The 16,795-nt window shown below is 49.4% G+C and overlaps 3 protein-coding genes across 6 annotated transcripts in view; all 3 read right to left on the bottom strand.

The window, feature by feature from the left end:
• The window catches only part of LOC306798267 (gallinacin-9), a gene marked incomplete at its 3' end in the record, with an annotated part of 229,457 nt that overhangs the window by 91,613 nt on the left and 121,049 nt on the right, over positions 1 to 16,795 (bottom strand). The window lies entirely within an intron of this gene.
• On the bottom strand, positions 934 to 6,992 carry NEIL2 (nei like DNA glycosylase 2). 2 transcript variants are annotated; one of them, XM_079297575.1, is made up of 5 exons: positions 6,779 to 6,992; positions 4,442 to 4,588; positions 3,417 to 3,748; positions 2,378 to 2,574; positions 934 to 2,034 (listed from the first exon to the last, which is right to left on the bottom strand). In XM_079297575.1, the coding sequence occupies exons 2-5, from the start codon at positions 4,577 to 4,579 to the stop codon at positions 1,718 to 1,720; spliced, it is 984 nt and encodes a 327-aa protein (XP_079153701.1). In that variant the 5' UTR covers positions 4,580 to 4,588; positions 6,779 to 6,992; the 3' UTR covers positions 934 to 1,717. The 2 variants fall into 2 exon arrangements, with proteins under 2 accessions (XP_079153701.1, XP_079153700.1); XM_079297574.1 differs by lacking the exon at positions 6,779 to 6,992 and adding an exon at positions 6,581 to 6,622.
• The window catches only part of GATA4 (GATA binding protein 4), a 29,033-nt gene continuing 20,202 nt past the window's right edge, over positions 7,965 to 16,795 (bottom strand). For all 3 annotated transcript variants that reach the window (XM_079298218.1, XM_079298216.1, XM_079298217.1), the window contains 4 exons: positions 14,081 to 14,206; positions 13,495 to 13,582; positions 13,092 to 13,237; positions 7,965 to 12,498 (listed from right to left, as the gene is read on the bottom strand). In XM_079298218.1, the coding sequence (XP_079154344.1) occupies positions 12,316 to 12,498; positions 13,092 to 13,237; positions 13,495 to 13,582; positions 14,081 to 14,206 (543 nt within the window). In that variant the 3' untranslated portion in view covers positions 7,965 to 12,315. The remainder of the gene's footprint in view (positions 12,499 to 13,091; positions 13,238 to 13,494; positions 13,583 to 14,080; positions 14,207 to 16,795) is intronic.

Below are 16,795 nucleotides of genomic sequence, written 5' to 3'. Positions count from 1 at the left end.
GCGCTGGTGTGAGCGTGAGGGGAGCGGCGCCGCCATGGAGGCACGGCGGGGTTGCGGTGGGAAGGGAGCGTGAAGACCTTCCAGTTGCACCCCCTGCCATGGGCAGAGAGACCTTCCAGCATCGCAGGTTGCTCCAAACCCCGTCCAACCTGGCCTTGGAGAAGCCACCTCGCCCCGGGAGCAATTCCTTCAATATCCCACCCACCCCTGCCCTCTGGCAGTGGGAGCCATTCCCTGTGTCCTGTCCCTCCATCCCTTGTCCCCAGTCCCTCTCCAGCTCTCCTGGAGCCCCTTTAGGTTCGGAGCTCTCCCTGGATCCTTCTCCAGGGGAGCACCCCCAGCTCTGAGCCTGTCTTTCCTGGTTTCCTCTGGACTTGCTTCAACAGCCTCCATTCTTCCTGTGCTGAGAACCCAACACACACCCAGCTGCACCCTCATCCTTCAAAGTGCAAGATTCAGCTTTTGGGCTTCTTTTTTGCAAGTGGTTTTCTTCCAGAAGTTGGGCTTTGATGATCATCGTGGGTCCCTTCCAACTCAGATATTCTATGATGCTTCGTTTTGGAAGGGCACTTTACCCTGTAGAAGGGACATTAACCACCTTCTTTGGCCCCATAATCCCATTAATTGGTTTGTTCAGCAATCCCATAACCTGCAACCACTCAAAGGTGTTGCAGTTCCCAGGGGAGAGGCTCTGCAAGCATTGCATGACAGAGGTGTTTACCTCCAGCATTCCCAGCTGATTTGCAATCCATCTTCAAATCCAGTTCCCATTAATGAGAACACTTACACACCTAAGCAAAGTCACTGGTATCATCCTTCAGGCAGCAAAGATGTAGCTGTTGACCAATTTCAGGCAGCTGGAATTTCCATGTACACCCCAGTTTTTAACCAAGAAACTGCCAGTAAGGACACAATTGAGATGAACATCACCAATTCTAATTCCAGCTTTTATTTTTTAGCTCGAGTCAATAACTTCTTATTAAAATAAACTCAAATCCAGGGAGAGAGGACAGCAGCAGTTCCCACCTAGTGTATAGAGACACAGCTCTATTTCCAAACCTTTTTGTTTCAGGTTTCCTTGGAGATCCCAAGTTTTTGCAGCACTGTCACACTTTTTTTTATTATTATTTTTACAGTGAGATCTGGATTGGCAGTTTGCCACAAAGCTTAAGCCTGTGGGTGCAGAGATGAGCTGCACCAAGGACTGTTAACATATATTTTGGATATGTTGACTGACTTGGAAGGAAGGAGATGTTCCTGTCAGATCTGACACAGGGAACAGCCCCTCATGTTTAACCACAGCCCAGTACACAAGATTCAGCTCCAGAGGCAGGATTAGTTAATTTCTAATTAATCAAGCTGTTTAGGCAGAGGCAGATCCTCTGTTTTGCTGAGTCCTCCAGGGTCAAGGGACAGGGTCACTTCAGACTACAGCAATCCCCTGCTCAACCCTTTACATATCCCATCCACTGCCACCTGAACAGGGCAACCAAAACACCTTAGAGCTGGTCAAACTCTTTACACTGCTGTGCCACCCCTGACAACAACAACAACAACAAAAAATGGAAATCCACTTTTTCCTTTCTGCAGGGGACCTCCACTGAGTGCTTAACTCTGCCAACTCGCTAAAGACCAAACTCAACAGCCTCAAAAAAACCCCATTTCTAGGACAATGAAGAGGATGGATCAGAGAGCAGCCAGCACCCTGCAGGACAGGTCACTCAGGGACTGGGGAAGGGTCCCCATCCCCTGGCAGCACCTCAGGCTGGCACTGAGGGCACCACCATGTCAGTCTCTTGAAGCCACCCGAGGGTCCAAAAGTGTCCTTCCTCAGGGGATGCCCCAGGGGACACTGCTCCTTCTGGTACACCTGGGGGTGCAGCCCCTGGCCACGCAGTTTGTTGTGCAGCCACTCAGAGCTGAACTGAATGGCACAGTCCAGCAGATGCTCCAGATCTGAGAGAGCCAAGAGGGAGCCTGGTGTTAATGGGTGGATCCTTGCCAGGTACAAGATCTCGTTCTTAATGATGTTCCCTGGAAGGAGCCAGAAACAAGGAGACAAGTAAGGATATTTCTCATCAAGGGAATGCAGGCTGCTGGCCCCAAGCTGTGATTTCTGCCTTGAGAATCACAGTCAGCAACACCATTCCCTGCACCAGACTTGGCATCCAAAGAGTAGACTTAGAGCTGGGATTGGACTGGAAGAGGTTTTCTTTCTTCCACCATTGTTACAGACCTTAAAGATGACCACATTCCCTCAGCTGGATCAACCAGAAGCTCTTAGACTGAAAACTACCCAGACATGCACTTCTGCATCTGCAGACATCCCACCCTCCTTCCTCCATCTCTCCTTCTGCCCCTATTCCCTGGAACTCACCCAGCCCTGAAAAATGCCTCTGGTCTAGGAGTGTGTAGCAGATGGGATGGGGTGCACAGAGGGCACGCAGCGCCCGGCCACGGTGGAATTGCACAGACAGGATGTCAGAGGCAGGGTCAGCCCTCGGACAGGAGCACCAGAGCATCCTGCAGTTGTAGAAAACAAGGAAGCCTCCACTCTCAAAGTGCAGAACCAGCCTGGGAGAAGCAGAGAAGTTGGGAGTTTCTCATCAGAAACATCTCTGAGCTAATTATTAAACTCTGCAGCTGGCCACTGTCTCAAGGCAAGGTGGCATCTCTAATGATGCAGCCACAAAGCTTGGTGGTGAACCCACATAGCTGGTGGAGAGTTTTGCTGCCCTGTGACCCTGGATGGCCAAGCCCACAGCAGAACAGTCCACAAATCAGAGAAGTGAATGTTAAAAGTAGCACAAAAAACTGTGTCTGAAAATACTTGTATAGAAATAAAGTCATCCTTCCAAAACAAAATCATAGAATAGTTTGGATTGGAAGAGAACCCAAAGATCATCCTGGGCCACTGTCTGCCATGAGCAGGGACACCTTTCCCTACCCCAGGTTGCTCCAAGCCCTGTCCAATCTGCCCTTGGACACTTCCAGGGTTCCAGGGGCAGCCACAGCTTCTCTGGCAACCTCTTCCCCATTGCTCTGTACAGATCCAGTGGGATATAGGACACAAACCAGAGCCATGCTTTCAATTCATTGCTGCCTTCAACAGCATCACTCCAGCCTGTGATTCCAGGTGTATGAGACATTTGCTATTTATCCAAAGCTTTTTTAAAAACACATAATTGGCAGAAACTGGCATTTTTAGGGCACGATTCAGCCTGGAATCCTAAAATTTCTCTCTCCAAGATATAAATCTCAGCAGAGCTGAGGCAATTGTATCCTGCAATCCCGCTGTGGATTCTCTGGTTGAACACACCCCACACTCACTCATGCCTTAAAAATTATCAGAGAAAACCAAGGCTAAGAGCATTCCCACACAGATCAGGCTTGGGAGAAAAGAGAAGAGGAAATACCTGGGCACAGGATCCTTCCAGTCCCCCCTTTTATTGGCTCTGCTTGCCCTCGAGAACTCGTTTGCCCGGACGCTGCCGAACATCCCAAAGTGGATGCGCAGCCAATTGCCCCGACCCTCTGCTGCCTCTGGGGCTTCAGATCTTGAGTGCTGGGGTTCCTGCAGCTCCTCATCCTGGGAATGGGGCTGTGGAGCAGCAGCCTGTCCTTGCTGTCCCTGGGCAGGACAGTGTGCCCCACAGGCAGCCTCTCTTTGCAGCGCTGTCTCTTCTGCAGTTGGTCCTAAGGGACCTTGAGCTGTCACAAATGCCAGGTACAAGTTCTTCCCGTGAACCTGAGAAAAGAGGTGGGATGTGCTGGTGATCCATAAAGGATCACAGCATTCTAGAAACACCTGGGTTAGAATGGACCTTAAAGCTCATCTCATGCCAAGCCCCCAGCCATGGGCAAGGACAACCAGGTTGCTCAGCCCTCATCCAGCCTGATTTTGAATACTCCTTGAGATAAAACCTCTGGCTGTTTCCATACAAGTGATTTATTTTCTACAGCCCACTCTGAGCATGGGATTCAGCAGCATCCAAGCTATTCCCATCAGAGCTGGGGTCATCCTTGCAGATTCCTTTCTTTGCCTGCCTGAAGCACAAGGTGTTCAGATGCCACTCAAATCTGAATCCTTCCCGGGGCACCCATCAGGCCCAGCAGGACATACACTCAGGGGTTTGAAATTTATCATCATCATTCTAACTCATCTACCCACTTTGTGCATTTTGTGCCTTTCATTTTGCTCCTCACCTCTAATCAGAGGTGAGGCTGCACCAGGGTTTGGCCAGACAGGTCCAAATCATCATCTGGGGGTGTCAGGCCAGTGAAGCCCCAGCAGGACTGACCTAGTGTGACTTTTGACAAGACAATTTAGCCAGGTGAAACCCTTAGGGAAACATTCACCTTCTGTCACCCAGGTGCAGGACAATGGTGACTTCCCTCAGACTTGTCATGGATCTGTAAATTCAACTGCAGCACAGCTCACCTGGGAGTCCTGGAGCCTCAGGGCATTCAGGTCATTGACATTGAGCTTCTGGCTGCTTCCCCCCACCTTGACCACCACCTGTCCCACAAAAGGGGAGGTCAGCAGCTGGAACTTCCTCACTGATGGGCCCTCTGGCATCTCCAGCAGCTGTGGAGGGATTAGCAGGTCTTTGTCACACTCTGCCCTAGACTTGAAGGGAAGCTGCAACTCAGAAATACACAAAAATTCTCCCAGTTTTCCTCCTTAAGTTCCTGTGGCAAAGTCTGTGAAGATAAATACAGCCAGGGAGGTGGAAGAGTTTCCATCCTAGTGGATATATATCATTTAATCCAACACAGCCCTGAACAACATATTCCAATGACAGTTTTCACACTACAAGCAGGAATTTGGCCTGGGGAATCTCCCAAAATCCTTTTTTTTTTTTTCCCTGGGACAGTGGAAGGTTTCCCTGCCCCCACATTAGGGGGGTTGGAAATAGATGATCTTTAAGGTCTCTTCAACCCATTCCATTCTGTGATTTCATGATCAGTGACCCAGAATTAGCACAGGTCAGTGACCCATCTTTTCCCTAACACACCTTGGGAAGTGCTGCTCCCATGGAAAGCTCAGCCCTGGAATTAGAACATCTCCACCCCACTGCTTGCCCCACTGACTGCAATGGTATGGAACCAGTTGGGGAGCATTCCTACACTCTGCTAACAGCATCTGGGAGCAGAAGGCTCTGCAGGAGGGGGACATGAAGCAGCACCATCTTGCAGCTCCTTCCAGGAGCTTGATTTCTGGCATGAAGCTCCAGTCACTTGCAGTTTTTCTGAGGACTTCTGCTGGCTGTGGGTGTACAAGGAAAGCTCAGTTTGGCTTTCATCCCACAGCACCAGTTCTCCCTGCAGACTAATCCCAGCACTGATCAGAGGCTCAGCTTCGAGCTCCTCAGCACTCAGTACAGGGCTCTGAAGCACCTGCACAGATCTGAGAGAGTTTGATGAGAAAATCAACAGCAATTCTACAGTTCTCTACCAGAAGAGCCATTCCCACCTCATGCCAGCCATTCCTGTGCTGCAGCACAAACCAAATCCCTTTTGGAAGGGCTCAGGAAAAAAACACATTAAGGAACAGATTTTAGTCCTTTGCCTTCAAGGGCATGTGATGATTATTAAAAAAAAAAAAAAAAAAATCTGCATGCTATGTTGATCAAGACACAGCTCAAAAGATGCTCCTGCTGCCAAAGGCACCAGCAGCAGTTTGGATCCCCAGAAATAGCTGGGCACACTTCATCCAAGGAGTCTGCCCTGATTGTCAGGCACTGGTTTCATGTCAGGCAGCCCAGATTGAGCCCCAGGACAGCTCACACCCTAGGGAGGTTCATCACCTGCAAAGCTGCTGCTGAATCAGTTCTCCACAGGCTCCTCGTGAGAGACTAGAAGTGCTGGGAGCTCTGTAAGGTATTAATGCTCACACTGCCCCAGCTGCAGCCTGTCTGACAGCAAAGGAACATTCTTCCTCAGGAGGGAAGACTGCCCTGCTTCCAAGCACATCAGAACCACCAGCCATCCTTATTCCATGTACCTCCTTATTTCACATTTTTACTCTATGTCCACTTTAGTCTCATCCAAGGAGGAAGAGGAGGAAAACCATCCCTAGACCTCTGAGGGCATGACACCCATCTCACCATGAGCTTGGCCACCTGAGCTGGTACCTTTGCAGCTCTGGGGCAGGGAGCCAAGCCTCCAGGAAAAATCCTCCCCCTGTACAGGTTCATTCCAGTCCTTGTGCCCAGACAAAAGCCTGGGGTTTCTGCCCACAGCAGAACAGGGCAAGGACAGGGCCCATGCAGCTCTGCCTGCACTCAGGGCTGGCAGGAAGACCCTCTGTGACCCTACACCCCTGGGAAAGGCTCCTCAGGGACTTCAAAGCACAGCTCTGACCCTTCCTATGCTGTCAGGGGGGTGCAGAGCTCTCCATCCTCTCACATTCAGCCAAGCATCAATTTGCAGCCATCCTAAGAAAACAGGCACCGAGTTCCCACCCCATTGTCACCCCCATCGCCCCAGGGCAGTGAAGGCACCCGCTGCTTTTCCCCCAAACCCCACATTCCTGCATCCAGCTCTCTCCCTAGGCTAGGAGGCTTTCTCCCCATACATCATTGCCTCCCCTCTGCATCTCACAGCCCTTCCTCTCCCACAGCACCCACCCTCAGCAGAACCTCCAACACCCAAACTCCTTCCACCCACTTCCTTTTATAAGGGAGGAAGATCCTCCCCCCCAAAATCGCAGGGAGCTCCCCATTTGGCTGCCAGGGCAGGTGATGGGCAGGTTCCAGGCGCTGGTCTCACTCACCCCACCGGCTGTACCGGTCTGTGAACTGGTTGGACTGGGAAGGCAGCTGGGCAGAGCCTGGCAGGATGATTGGGTGCTTAAAGGAGGGCTGTGCCCCTGCGGAGTGGGAGGTGGCTGAGCTGAACTCTCGCTGATAGTGGCAAACTGGTTTTGGCTTGGGGGTGTTGTCTCTAAGTTCAGCTGGGAGCATTCAGGCTGAACTACTGAGTAAAAGTTAGTGAGACCACCAAAAAATCTAATTAATTATAGTTTCTAAGTGCTCCCAAGGGCTTTTCCCCTCTCTGCTGCATTCGGGGTGATACCAGTATTGGGGCTTTTCCTCATTTATATGGTTTGGGTTGGAAAGGACCTTAAAGATCATCCAGTTCCACCTCTCTGCCATGGGCAGGCACACCTTCTACTAGACCTGGTTGCTCCTAGCCTGGTTTTGAGTTGCTCCAAGCTGAGTCTGTCACCTCTGAGTTTTTCATCCTGTGTTGCCATCCCAAATCCTACTTACAGGAGGGGGCTCTGTGTGGCTCTGGGGCTTGGAGGCAACACTGGTTCTTCTGCAATGACTCATTGCTTAGGGATTCCCAGGTCTAGGCAATTAATTTACCAAAGATTTTGGTTCTTGTTAATAATCTAATATTTATTATATGGGAATTTTATATAGGACAAGGAGTAATGGGTGCAAGTTGAAGGAGGCAAAATTTAGATTAGATATTAGGAAGAAATTATTAACTTTGAGGGTGGTGAGACACTGGAACAGGTTGCCCAATGTGGTTGTGGCTGCCCCATCCCTGGAAGTGTCAAAGGCCAAGTTCAATAAGGCCTGGTCTAGTGGAAGATGTCCTGCCTGTGGCAATGGGTGGGACTAGATGAGCTTTAAGTCCCTTACAACCTCTTAACATTCTATGATTTGGATAAACATTTCCACCATGAGGGTGGTCAGACACTGAACAGGAACCCAGAGAGGTGGTGGGATTTCCATCTTGGGGTATGTTCAAAATTTCACTGAACAGGGCTCTGAGAAATATGATTTCATCTTTTCTGACTTAAAATTCCCTGTAATTCTTTCATTGTGAGCTCCCTGGGACAGCACACACTTCACCATTTCTTCTCCAGGTGCATTTTCAGTATTTCATCATTTACTCCCCACCCTCTTCAAGAAGCCTACAAGGGTAGACAGAATCAAGCAGAAACCTTCTGGTTTTATTATCATTGTTTTATTTCCATTAATTCTAAAGGAGTAGAAGTTACGTGGATTGGTAGCCATACTACTTCATAATAGATATATTTTTACATCTTTAAATAATTACAGCTTGTTCAGTTGGTTGGTTTCCCTCTCCCCCTTACAAATAAGTGTCTGTTTCCATGAGACCTTCCCAGGTGACCTGGGAAGTTTCAAACTTTACACAGGGGGAGGAAAAAAAAGGCAAAACAAAACACCACCCCTGGCATAGTCACAGCTTCAATGTTACATTGAGAGTTGTTGATTGGTTTTTAAGCTCCCTTGCAATTCCTGAGCTCCTCCTGATTGCACCCTCTCCATCCAAGCCCATAAGATTGCAAGTGATCCGTGGATATTGTCTGATCAATTTGCAAAGAATAACTGCAGTGAATTGAGATACTGCACTTCCACAAAGAGCAAAGACATTTATAAGTGGTTAAATGACCTTTCTTGGCTCCCTGTCCTGGTTCTCATCTGCCCATCTCACTTTGCTGGCCATTGGGCCAGTGCCAAGGTCTGGTTTGGTACAACCAAACCTTGTGCTGCAAACCCTTCAGCATCAAAATATTCCTGATTAGGGATGATCTCAAGGGGAACAAATCCCACAAATGCATTTTTAAATGTGCTGAGGTGTTTTGCAAGAGTGGGCCCTTCCCTCTTGCTCCTCAGGGAAGGGGTAGTTCTCAGTCCTGTATTTGTGTAGGACCTGGTATGGATCTCACTAGGTTCTCCAGCAATAAAAACAATAATAAAACCAATAATTACTTTGCCTTAATGGGTCTCTTATAATTGTATCTAATTCATTCCCAAAGCAGGCTCTAACTGCCTCCCCCATCAGAGGCAGGAAAGCAGAGCTCAGGTGGAACCTGGAGTTTTGTAATTGTCACCTCTTGCTGGAAGGAGCTGAGTGTCCTGAAAGGGGAAGCACTTTAATCCTCTTGTGCTGTGAGTGTCCCTTGGTGTGTCACTTCTGGAGTTTGCCATCCTGCACTGGCCATCCCAGCTCCTACCTGGAAGATGTGGCTCTGAGTGATTCCTGGGCTTGGTGACCACATTCAGCCTCCCACAATGACTCCTTACATGGGAATTCCCAATTGTGAGCAATTAATTTGCCAGTGATTCTTGGAAAAACATTTCCAGCATGAGGGTAGTCAAACACTGGAACAGAAATCCAGAGAGATGGTGGGATTTCTGTCTTTGGGAATATTCAAAAGTTGCCTTAACAGGGCCTTGAGAGACTTGATCTCATTCCTCCCGAGTTAAATTATTCTGTAATTTGGTCACTAGAAGCTCTGAGGAATTAATTAATCAATTAAGGTGTGTTTGTGCCCCACCTTAAATGGTGATGCTGCATCTGAGGTCAGTTTCTCATCATCCAGATATCAGCATTGGCCTGAAAAGGACAAAATCTCTTGGGCCAACAGCAGCTTTGCAATTATTTTGAGTGATTGAAAAGAACCACAGAACTTGGTGTATCTGAACTTCTGGTGCAGAAAGGAGAACCAAAGAACTAATTTCTACCCCTAAAGAGTTGTCCTCTACCCTTAAAGCTGTCCTCACTGCCCCCAGAGCTTCACCTTTTGAAAGCAGATGTCTTGTTCTGTTAGCAGGGACTTGTAAATGCTCCTCACTCTGCTTCAAGAATGGTTTTTCAGGCTTTGAGGAAGACTAAAATCTAGTTTATAAATCTCTACCAAGGGGACACAAGGCAGATATGTTCTGCTGGGATTTTTCCTTCTGGCATCATAAGCAGAGTTCTTTCTGGCATCTCTGAGTGGGTTTTAAGGGCAACAGAAAAATTCCACGGGGGAATTTGGCTTTGAGGGAAGAAGGAGGAGCACAGCAATAGGGAAGAGAAAATAGAACAACTGTGAACCTCCACATGGAAGGAGAAATGGGGGTGGGGTTAGTCTGGACTTCTAATTCTCTCCAGGAAGTTTCACTCCCTCTTGGACTTTCCAGGGTAGTTCTGGGTATCTCAAAAGTTGGCATGAGCCACGTGGCATTTTGTGGTGCAGGCTGCTGTGTTATGGCCAGGAATTCACAGCCAGATCCCAGGAGAGCTCAACTGCCATTTAAAAAGAGATTTACTGCAAGGAGGAGTTTGGCTAAAGATCTTCCTGCCAGTGGAGAAACACCTTTGTGTTTTCACCTCAAATTCATATTTTTCAGTGCTATTTCTGGCCTCTTCTCTGAAGCCTAGCAAGTCTGAAAAAAAAATCACAGAATTTCATTTCTTTCTATTCATGTTTCATGAATGTCTTTCCCCCATATGTAATTAACACTAATGAGGCTAAACACTGCCTTAGCTCTGCAAGACAGAGTGGGAACTGGTGCAATCACCACCCAGCTGTTCCCATGGCATCATTGCCATGGTGTTTTCTCTAGGGAGTGTGGAGGCTTCACTCCTCCAAAACCCTGCAAATCTGAGCTATGGGGAGAACAGGGAATGCAGGAGGGTCCAGGACTATCCAGTCACAACCAGTCCAGTTGAATCCTTCTCCTTAGAGAAGCTTTTACATCACTGGGAGGAAAAGGGTGAGTTCAAACAAAGACAATGCAATGCCATTCTTTTGCTTCAAACCTGTCCATGACTCTCCTCTTCACCAAGCCATCTTCCTTAGTTTGTGTGGAAGAACACTCCTTGTGGAGTGTTAAACAGTGGGAGACACATTTGGGAGCGTTGCACAATCCCCCTTGGAGATTTTTCACTTGGTAGTTCTGTACTCGAGTTCTGGATGCAGGGAGGGGAAGAGAGGAGCTGGGAAGGCAAGAAGGGCAACAGAGCTTGGGAGCAGACAGAAATAAGAGTGAAGAATCTTGCAGGATGAGGTCTCCCACGAACCCTCTGTGTGGACAGGCAAAGCTGTCCTTCCTTGGAAATGTTGATGCAAACACGGGAAGCATCTGGTGAAGCACTTGGGACTGCCCAGGGGAGCTGTGGCATCTGCTGTGCTGGAGTTTGAGTTTGTTAAACCACAGGCAGAGCAGTCAGGGCTGGATTAGGCAGGACTGATCCCTTTGGGAAAAGGGAATGAGTCAGTGGGCTCTTAGCATCTCTTCCAACTCCATTTGCCAGGATTCCCTGGCAGGTGAGAGCCTTATGGGCAAGCAAACAGTCGAGTCTTGTTTAATGGAGTTGTGCTTCTCTTGCAGGCAAGCAAGTCTGTTCACATGCTTGATAAAGAAAATGGCCCCTGCCACCTCCAGCAGGGGCTGAAGCCACTGCTTGTTGCAAAAAGTGAAATCCTAAAGGATTAGATGTGGGAAAGTGTCATGAGCCAGCTGTTAGTGGGAAAGTGGGCACTCACAGTACAGCCAAAAATAAGCGACAGTCAGATTTCACCAGTGGCATCCAAACCAACATAAAGATAGGCAAAATAATTAAATTATCTGTCTGAAAAGCAATGGCACAGCAGCATTGGAAGAGCATCTTTCACTTGCTGTGCTCTTGAATCATCTCTAAGCCTGGCTTGTTGCTATCCATCAGGGAAGAGCCCAGCCATTTCCTCCAGGGTTTGATGACCACCATGGGTCTCATCTACCTTCTTCCAGAAGGTTCCTTCTTCCAAAATCCCCCTTTGACTTTGGACAGACCTACTCCAGGCTCAGCCAACAACCTTTTGGAAACACAGTCCTACAATTTCGTAGTGATAAATAGGAAAGGAGTTACTATTAAATATGGACATTCATGAACTTTTCAGACCATCTAGGAAAATGAAGGCAATGCTCTACATGTGTGAGCTGAGGAGGAGGGGGGATGTCTCTTTTTTTCTCTGCCCTACATCATATCAAATCCACTAAAGCCACTAAAGAATCTTCTAGTGAAGTCTGTTCAGCAAACTGTCCTGGAACTGGCTCTGTTTGGTGGAAGATCACTGAATTTGGGTCGTGAGAAGACAATGGCATTTTCTTCTGTTCAGGAAAAGAATGGATGGTGACAGAAGAAGTGTCTCTGCTCCACCATTGTCTGAACATTAAAATGCCAGATATTGTTAAATAAAACTCAAGATCTGTGTCCATCTCTGTGTTTCAGGCTGTTTCACAGGAAGAGGTGACAGTCAAATAGAGAGGCTCATTTAAAATGGTGAAAAAAAGGCTTCAAATCCTTGAGTTACTCTGAGATTTGAGTCTTCTCTGTTCATTTCATAAGAGCTCCCCTCCACCTCAGATAAGTTCTCTTTACCTCTTTGTTGGAACATCTCACAAGGGGAGAGAAGGCAGGAGAGCAGGGGAGGTGGAGACAACATTGACTTGATGATTACGTGGCATCTTCTTCATCTCTCAAGCAGATCAGCCTGGAGTTGGTAGGGAAGGGGCCAGGTTATGCAGTTATGATGTCCCCGTGGTTCTCAGCCAGCACCAGGCTGTTCCAGGAGTCCTGTTTGGAGCTGGTTTGGGGAGACTGGCTCATGGCTGACTGGTAAGCCTGGGGAGAAAGCTTCAGAGCTGAGATGGCAGGGTGAATGGATGATCCATGTCCCGACATGGCAGAGACTGAGAATGCCTGTGGAGAAAGGAGAATGCTGTGAAAAAAAGCTTCAAACCTTTGAGGAACACGTGAATCTCTTTAGTGTGGGCTGTTGTAAAGATGTGTCTGGATTTGCTGCAGGGCTGGAGATTGCAGCCTCTGTGGAATACTTTGGACAGGCTCTTTCCTCCTCTTTCCCTTCTAATTCTAGAAACACAGAACGATTTGGGTTTGAAGAGACCTTAAAGATCAGCTCATTCCCACCCCCTGCCATGGGCAGGGACACTTTCCACTGTCCCAGGTTGCTCCAAGCCTCATCCAGCCTGACCTTGGACACTTCCAAGGATCCAAGGGCAGCCACAGCTTCTCTGGGCACCCTGTGCCAGGGTCTCCCCACCCTCACAGGGAAGGATTGCTTGCCAATATCCCATCTAAACCTGCTCTTTCAGTTTGAAGCCATTCCCCTTTGACCTTACAAATGGTCTCTCCCCATCTTTTCCTGCAGCCTCCCTTCATGTGCTTGTCTTTAAATACCTAAGTAAAATTTTCAGGATATTTCTCCCCCATGTCTACCATTCTATTTCCCTTTTTTTTTTTTTTTCCCCACTGCCAGCACCTCCCCTCCATACCTGAGAAACAGGGCTGGGGTGCCCATAGTGAGATGAGAGCCCGGGTTCTGTTTTGATGGGGCGCATTTCCTCGGTGGTCGTGGTGCTGCTGCTGCTGCTGCTGGTGGAGCTGGTGGTCGGGGTAAGACTCTCACTGCTGGATGGGCCTGGGAGAAACCAGAGGGTAAAACAAGCTCTTCCCAAAGACCTTTCAGCACAGAGCTGTGCCCACCCACCCAGAAGTCAGTGTGGTAAAAAAAATCTTAAAATAATTGGAAGGGTATTCAGGTATTTAGACTTCCCCCATTTTTTAAAAACTGGTCTGTTTTGTCATTGCATCTCTAATTCAGGGGCACTGTGGTCAGAAATACAAGTGCCCACACAAATACACATAATAAAATAAATTCCTTCATTCAACACTTACCTGCTGGTGCCTTGGTTTTGTTAAGGTTCTTAGGCTTGCGTTTCCTCGTCTGAATTCCCTCTTTTCTCATGGCTAAAGGCCTGGGAACCTGTGGATCCAAATAGAAAAGCACATTGGTTTCTGAATGTCCTTAAGGTCATCTAAGGGAACATGATTCCAGTTCTAACTTGTGGTCAAACTGGTTTAATTGAAAGTGAGAAGAGGGAGCTCAAATTCCCTGGTCAAAGAGAGATTCAAGATGTGCATTCAAATGGGAATAAAAGGCAGATCACACTGTGTTTTAGGGCCAGAAGGGAACTGCAGCTCATCTGTTTGTGCTTCTGACTTGGCTTTTTGACTAAAGTGCTTACATTTATGTAGGAAGAATCTGGGCATGATTTTATTAGGTTTTAAGACTTATTTGCAAAGAGGACCTAACTAGTAAACAGCGTGCACATCCCCTTGCAGGTATAAACACGACATAACCTTGAGGGGCACTAGACCCAAAAGGCCAGCAGGAAAAGCAGCTCCAGGAGAGCACAGAGCTATGCAAAGAGCCCAGCCCCCATCCTGGTGCTATGAGCACCCTCCCAGAGCAGGGATTTACCCCGTGGAGTTTCATGTAGAGGCCGCAGGCGTTGCAGACGGGCTCTCCCTCGGCGTTCCTGCGCCACAGCGTGGTGGTCGTGGTGTGGCAGTTGGCACAGGAGAGTCCCACACGGCGGGATGCTGACTGTGGGGACAACACCAAGGAAACACCTTCAGCCCTGCAGTGCCTCACCTGCCAGCCAGCTCAGCCCATCACCTCCCTCTGCTCTTGTCTCTTGTATTTCTTTGGTTTTTTCTCTTTTTGTCCCTTTGTAGTTGTCTGGCTGGCTCTTTCTGCCCCTCTTGCCTTTCCACTCAGTTCTCCTGGGGATGTCTCAGATGGCACCAGAGACATGAAATGGAATCATTGAGGTTGGAAAAAGCCTCCAAGATCATCAAGGCCAACCTGTGACTGATCCCCACCTCGTTAACCAGCCCAGAGCTCTGAGTGCCACATCCAGTCATTCCTTGGGCACCTTCAGGGATGGGCACTCCAAACCTCCCTGGGCAGCCCCTGCCAAGGCCTGAGCACCCTTTTATGGAGAAATTATTCTTGATATCCAATGTGAACCTCTCCTGGTAGAGCTTGACTTTCTGTCCTCTCATTCTGTCCTTGTTCCCTGGAGCAGATCCTGACCCCGCTGTCTGTCCCCTCCTGTCAGGGAGTTGTGCAAAGCCAAAAGGTCCTCCCTGAGCCTCCTTTTCTCCAAAGCCTCAGATCTCCAGAAACTCTAGTGGCAGCTTAGAGACCCCCTGCTAGTGTACACACCTACACTAAGGTGTCTGGATCTCAGACCATCCTGCCTTTTCCAGCTCCCAAGCCCTTCCAGGCATTGTGGCTGTCCCAGGAAAATGTTAAAAATTCCTTGCTGGCTTTGTGCTATGTTGCTCATAGAGCTTGAGGGAAAGATAAATTAAAAAAAAAAAGAAAAGAGATACTTCCAACAGCATTTTCCTCCTTTCGATAAAGAGGGATAATTAATAGGAAGTCTCACTAATGAATTAGTACAGGGAGCAAACCCCAAGTTCCTTTTCTGGGTGAACTAGTTTAGTGAGGCTCAGAAGTCAACAGGGAGAAATCAACAGGCTCGCAGCTGTATAAAACACAAGTTTTGAGCTGGGAGGTGAGGGAAGGAAAAGCCACATCCCCCACACCTGCCTGACTCTTCCCATCATCCGTCAAAGCTCAGCCTTAGAGGCCAGAAAATGAGAGAGGGAAGGTCCAGGGTGAGATCCTGCCGGGAAAGGCATTTCACGAGAGGGCGCTCGGAGCCTGTGCTGGCAGCGCTCAGCCCGCCCGTGTCACTGCTGTGCTGCCCGTGTCACTGCTGTGCTGCCCGTGTCACTCTGTCCTACCCGTGTCACTCTGTCCTGCCTGTGTCATTCTGTGCTGCCCCGTCACTGCTCTGCTGCCCGTGTCACTGCTGTGCTGCCCGTGTCACTGCTGTGCTGCCCGTGTCACTGCTGTGCTGCCCGTGTCACTCTGTCCTGCCTGTGTCACTGCTCTGCTGCCCGTGTCACTGCTGTGCTGCCCGTGTCACTCTGTCCTGCCTGTGTCACTGCTCTGCTGCCCGTGTCACTGCTGTGCTGCCCCTGTCACTCTGTCCTGCCTGTGTCATTCTGTGCTGCCCGTGTCACTGCTCTGCTGCCCGTGTCACTGCTGCCCTGTCCGTGTCACTCTGTCCTGCCCGTGTCACTCTGTCCTGCCCGTGTCACTCCTGTCCTGCCTGTGTCACTGCTGTGCTGCCCGTGTCACCCCTGTCCTGCCCGTGTCACTGCTGTCCTGCCCGTGTCACTCCTGTCCTGCCCGTGTCCCTGCTGTGCTGCCCGTGTCACTGCTGTGCTGCCCGTGTCACTCTGTCCTACCCGTGTCACTGCTGTCCTGCCCGTGTCACTCTTGTCCTGCCCGTGTCACTGCTGTGCTGCCCGTGTCACTGCTGTGCTGCCCGTGTCACTCTGTCCTGCCTGTGTCACTCCTGTCCTGCCCGTGTCACTGCTCTGCTGCCCGTGTCACTGCTGTGCTGCCCGTGTCACTGCTGTGCTGCCCGTGTCACTCTGTCCTGCCTGTGTCACTGCTCTGCTGCCCGTGTCACTGCTGTGCTGCCCGTGTCACTCTGTCCTGCCTGTGTCACTGCTCTGCTGCCCGTGTCACTGCTGTGCTGCCCCTGTCACTCTGTCCTGCCTGTGTCATTCTGTGCTGCCCGTGTCACTGCTCTGCTGCCCGTGTCACTGCTGCCCTGTCCGTGTCACTCTGTCCTGCCCGTGTCACTGTCCTGCCCGTGTCACTCCTGTCCTGCCTGTGTCACTGCTGTGCTGCCCGTGTCACCCCTGTCCTGCCCGTGTCACTCTGTCCTGCCCGTGTCACTCTGTCCTGCCCAGGTCACTCCTGTCACTCGCAGGGGACATCTGGCTTTGGGCACAGACAGGGCAGTGTGGGGATGGAGCCTCAGGGAAAACAAGGAGTGTGGAATCCTGGCTGTCAGGTGGCAGCTTTTAGCTTGGGTTCATAATCATAGAATGGTATGGAATGTTGTAGGATCATAGAATTTCAAGGGGTTAGAAGGGACCTTAAAGCTCATTTAGTCCCCACTCCCCTTGCCATGGGCAGGGACACCCTCACTAAACTAGATTGCTCAAGTTGAACCTGGCTTTGAGTAACCTATTCCAGAGTCTCACCACCCTCACAGTAAAAAACTCTTCCTAGTATCTAACCTAAATTTTCCCTCTTTAAAGC

This window comes from Erithacus rubecula, assembly GCF_903797595.1.
Source record: "Erithacus rubecula genome assembly, chromosome: 2".
Lineage (NCBI taxonomy): Eukaryota > Metazoa > Chordata > Aves > Passeriformes > Muscicapidae > Erithacus > Erithacus rubecula.
The sequence above is the reverse complement of the archived record's forward strand: the minus strand, read 5'-3'. Positions and strand labels throughout refer to the sequence as shown.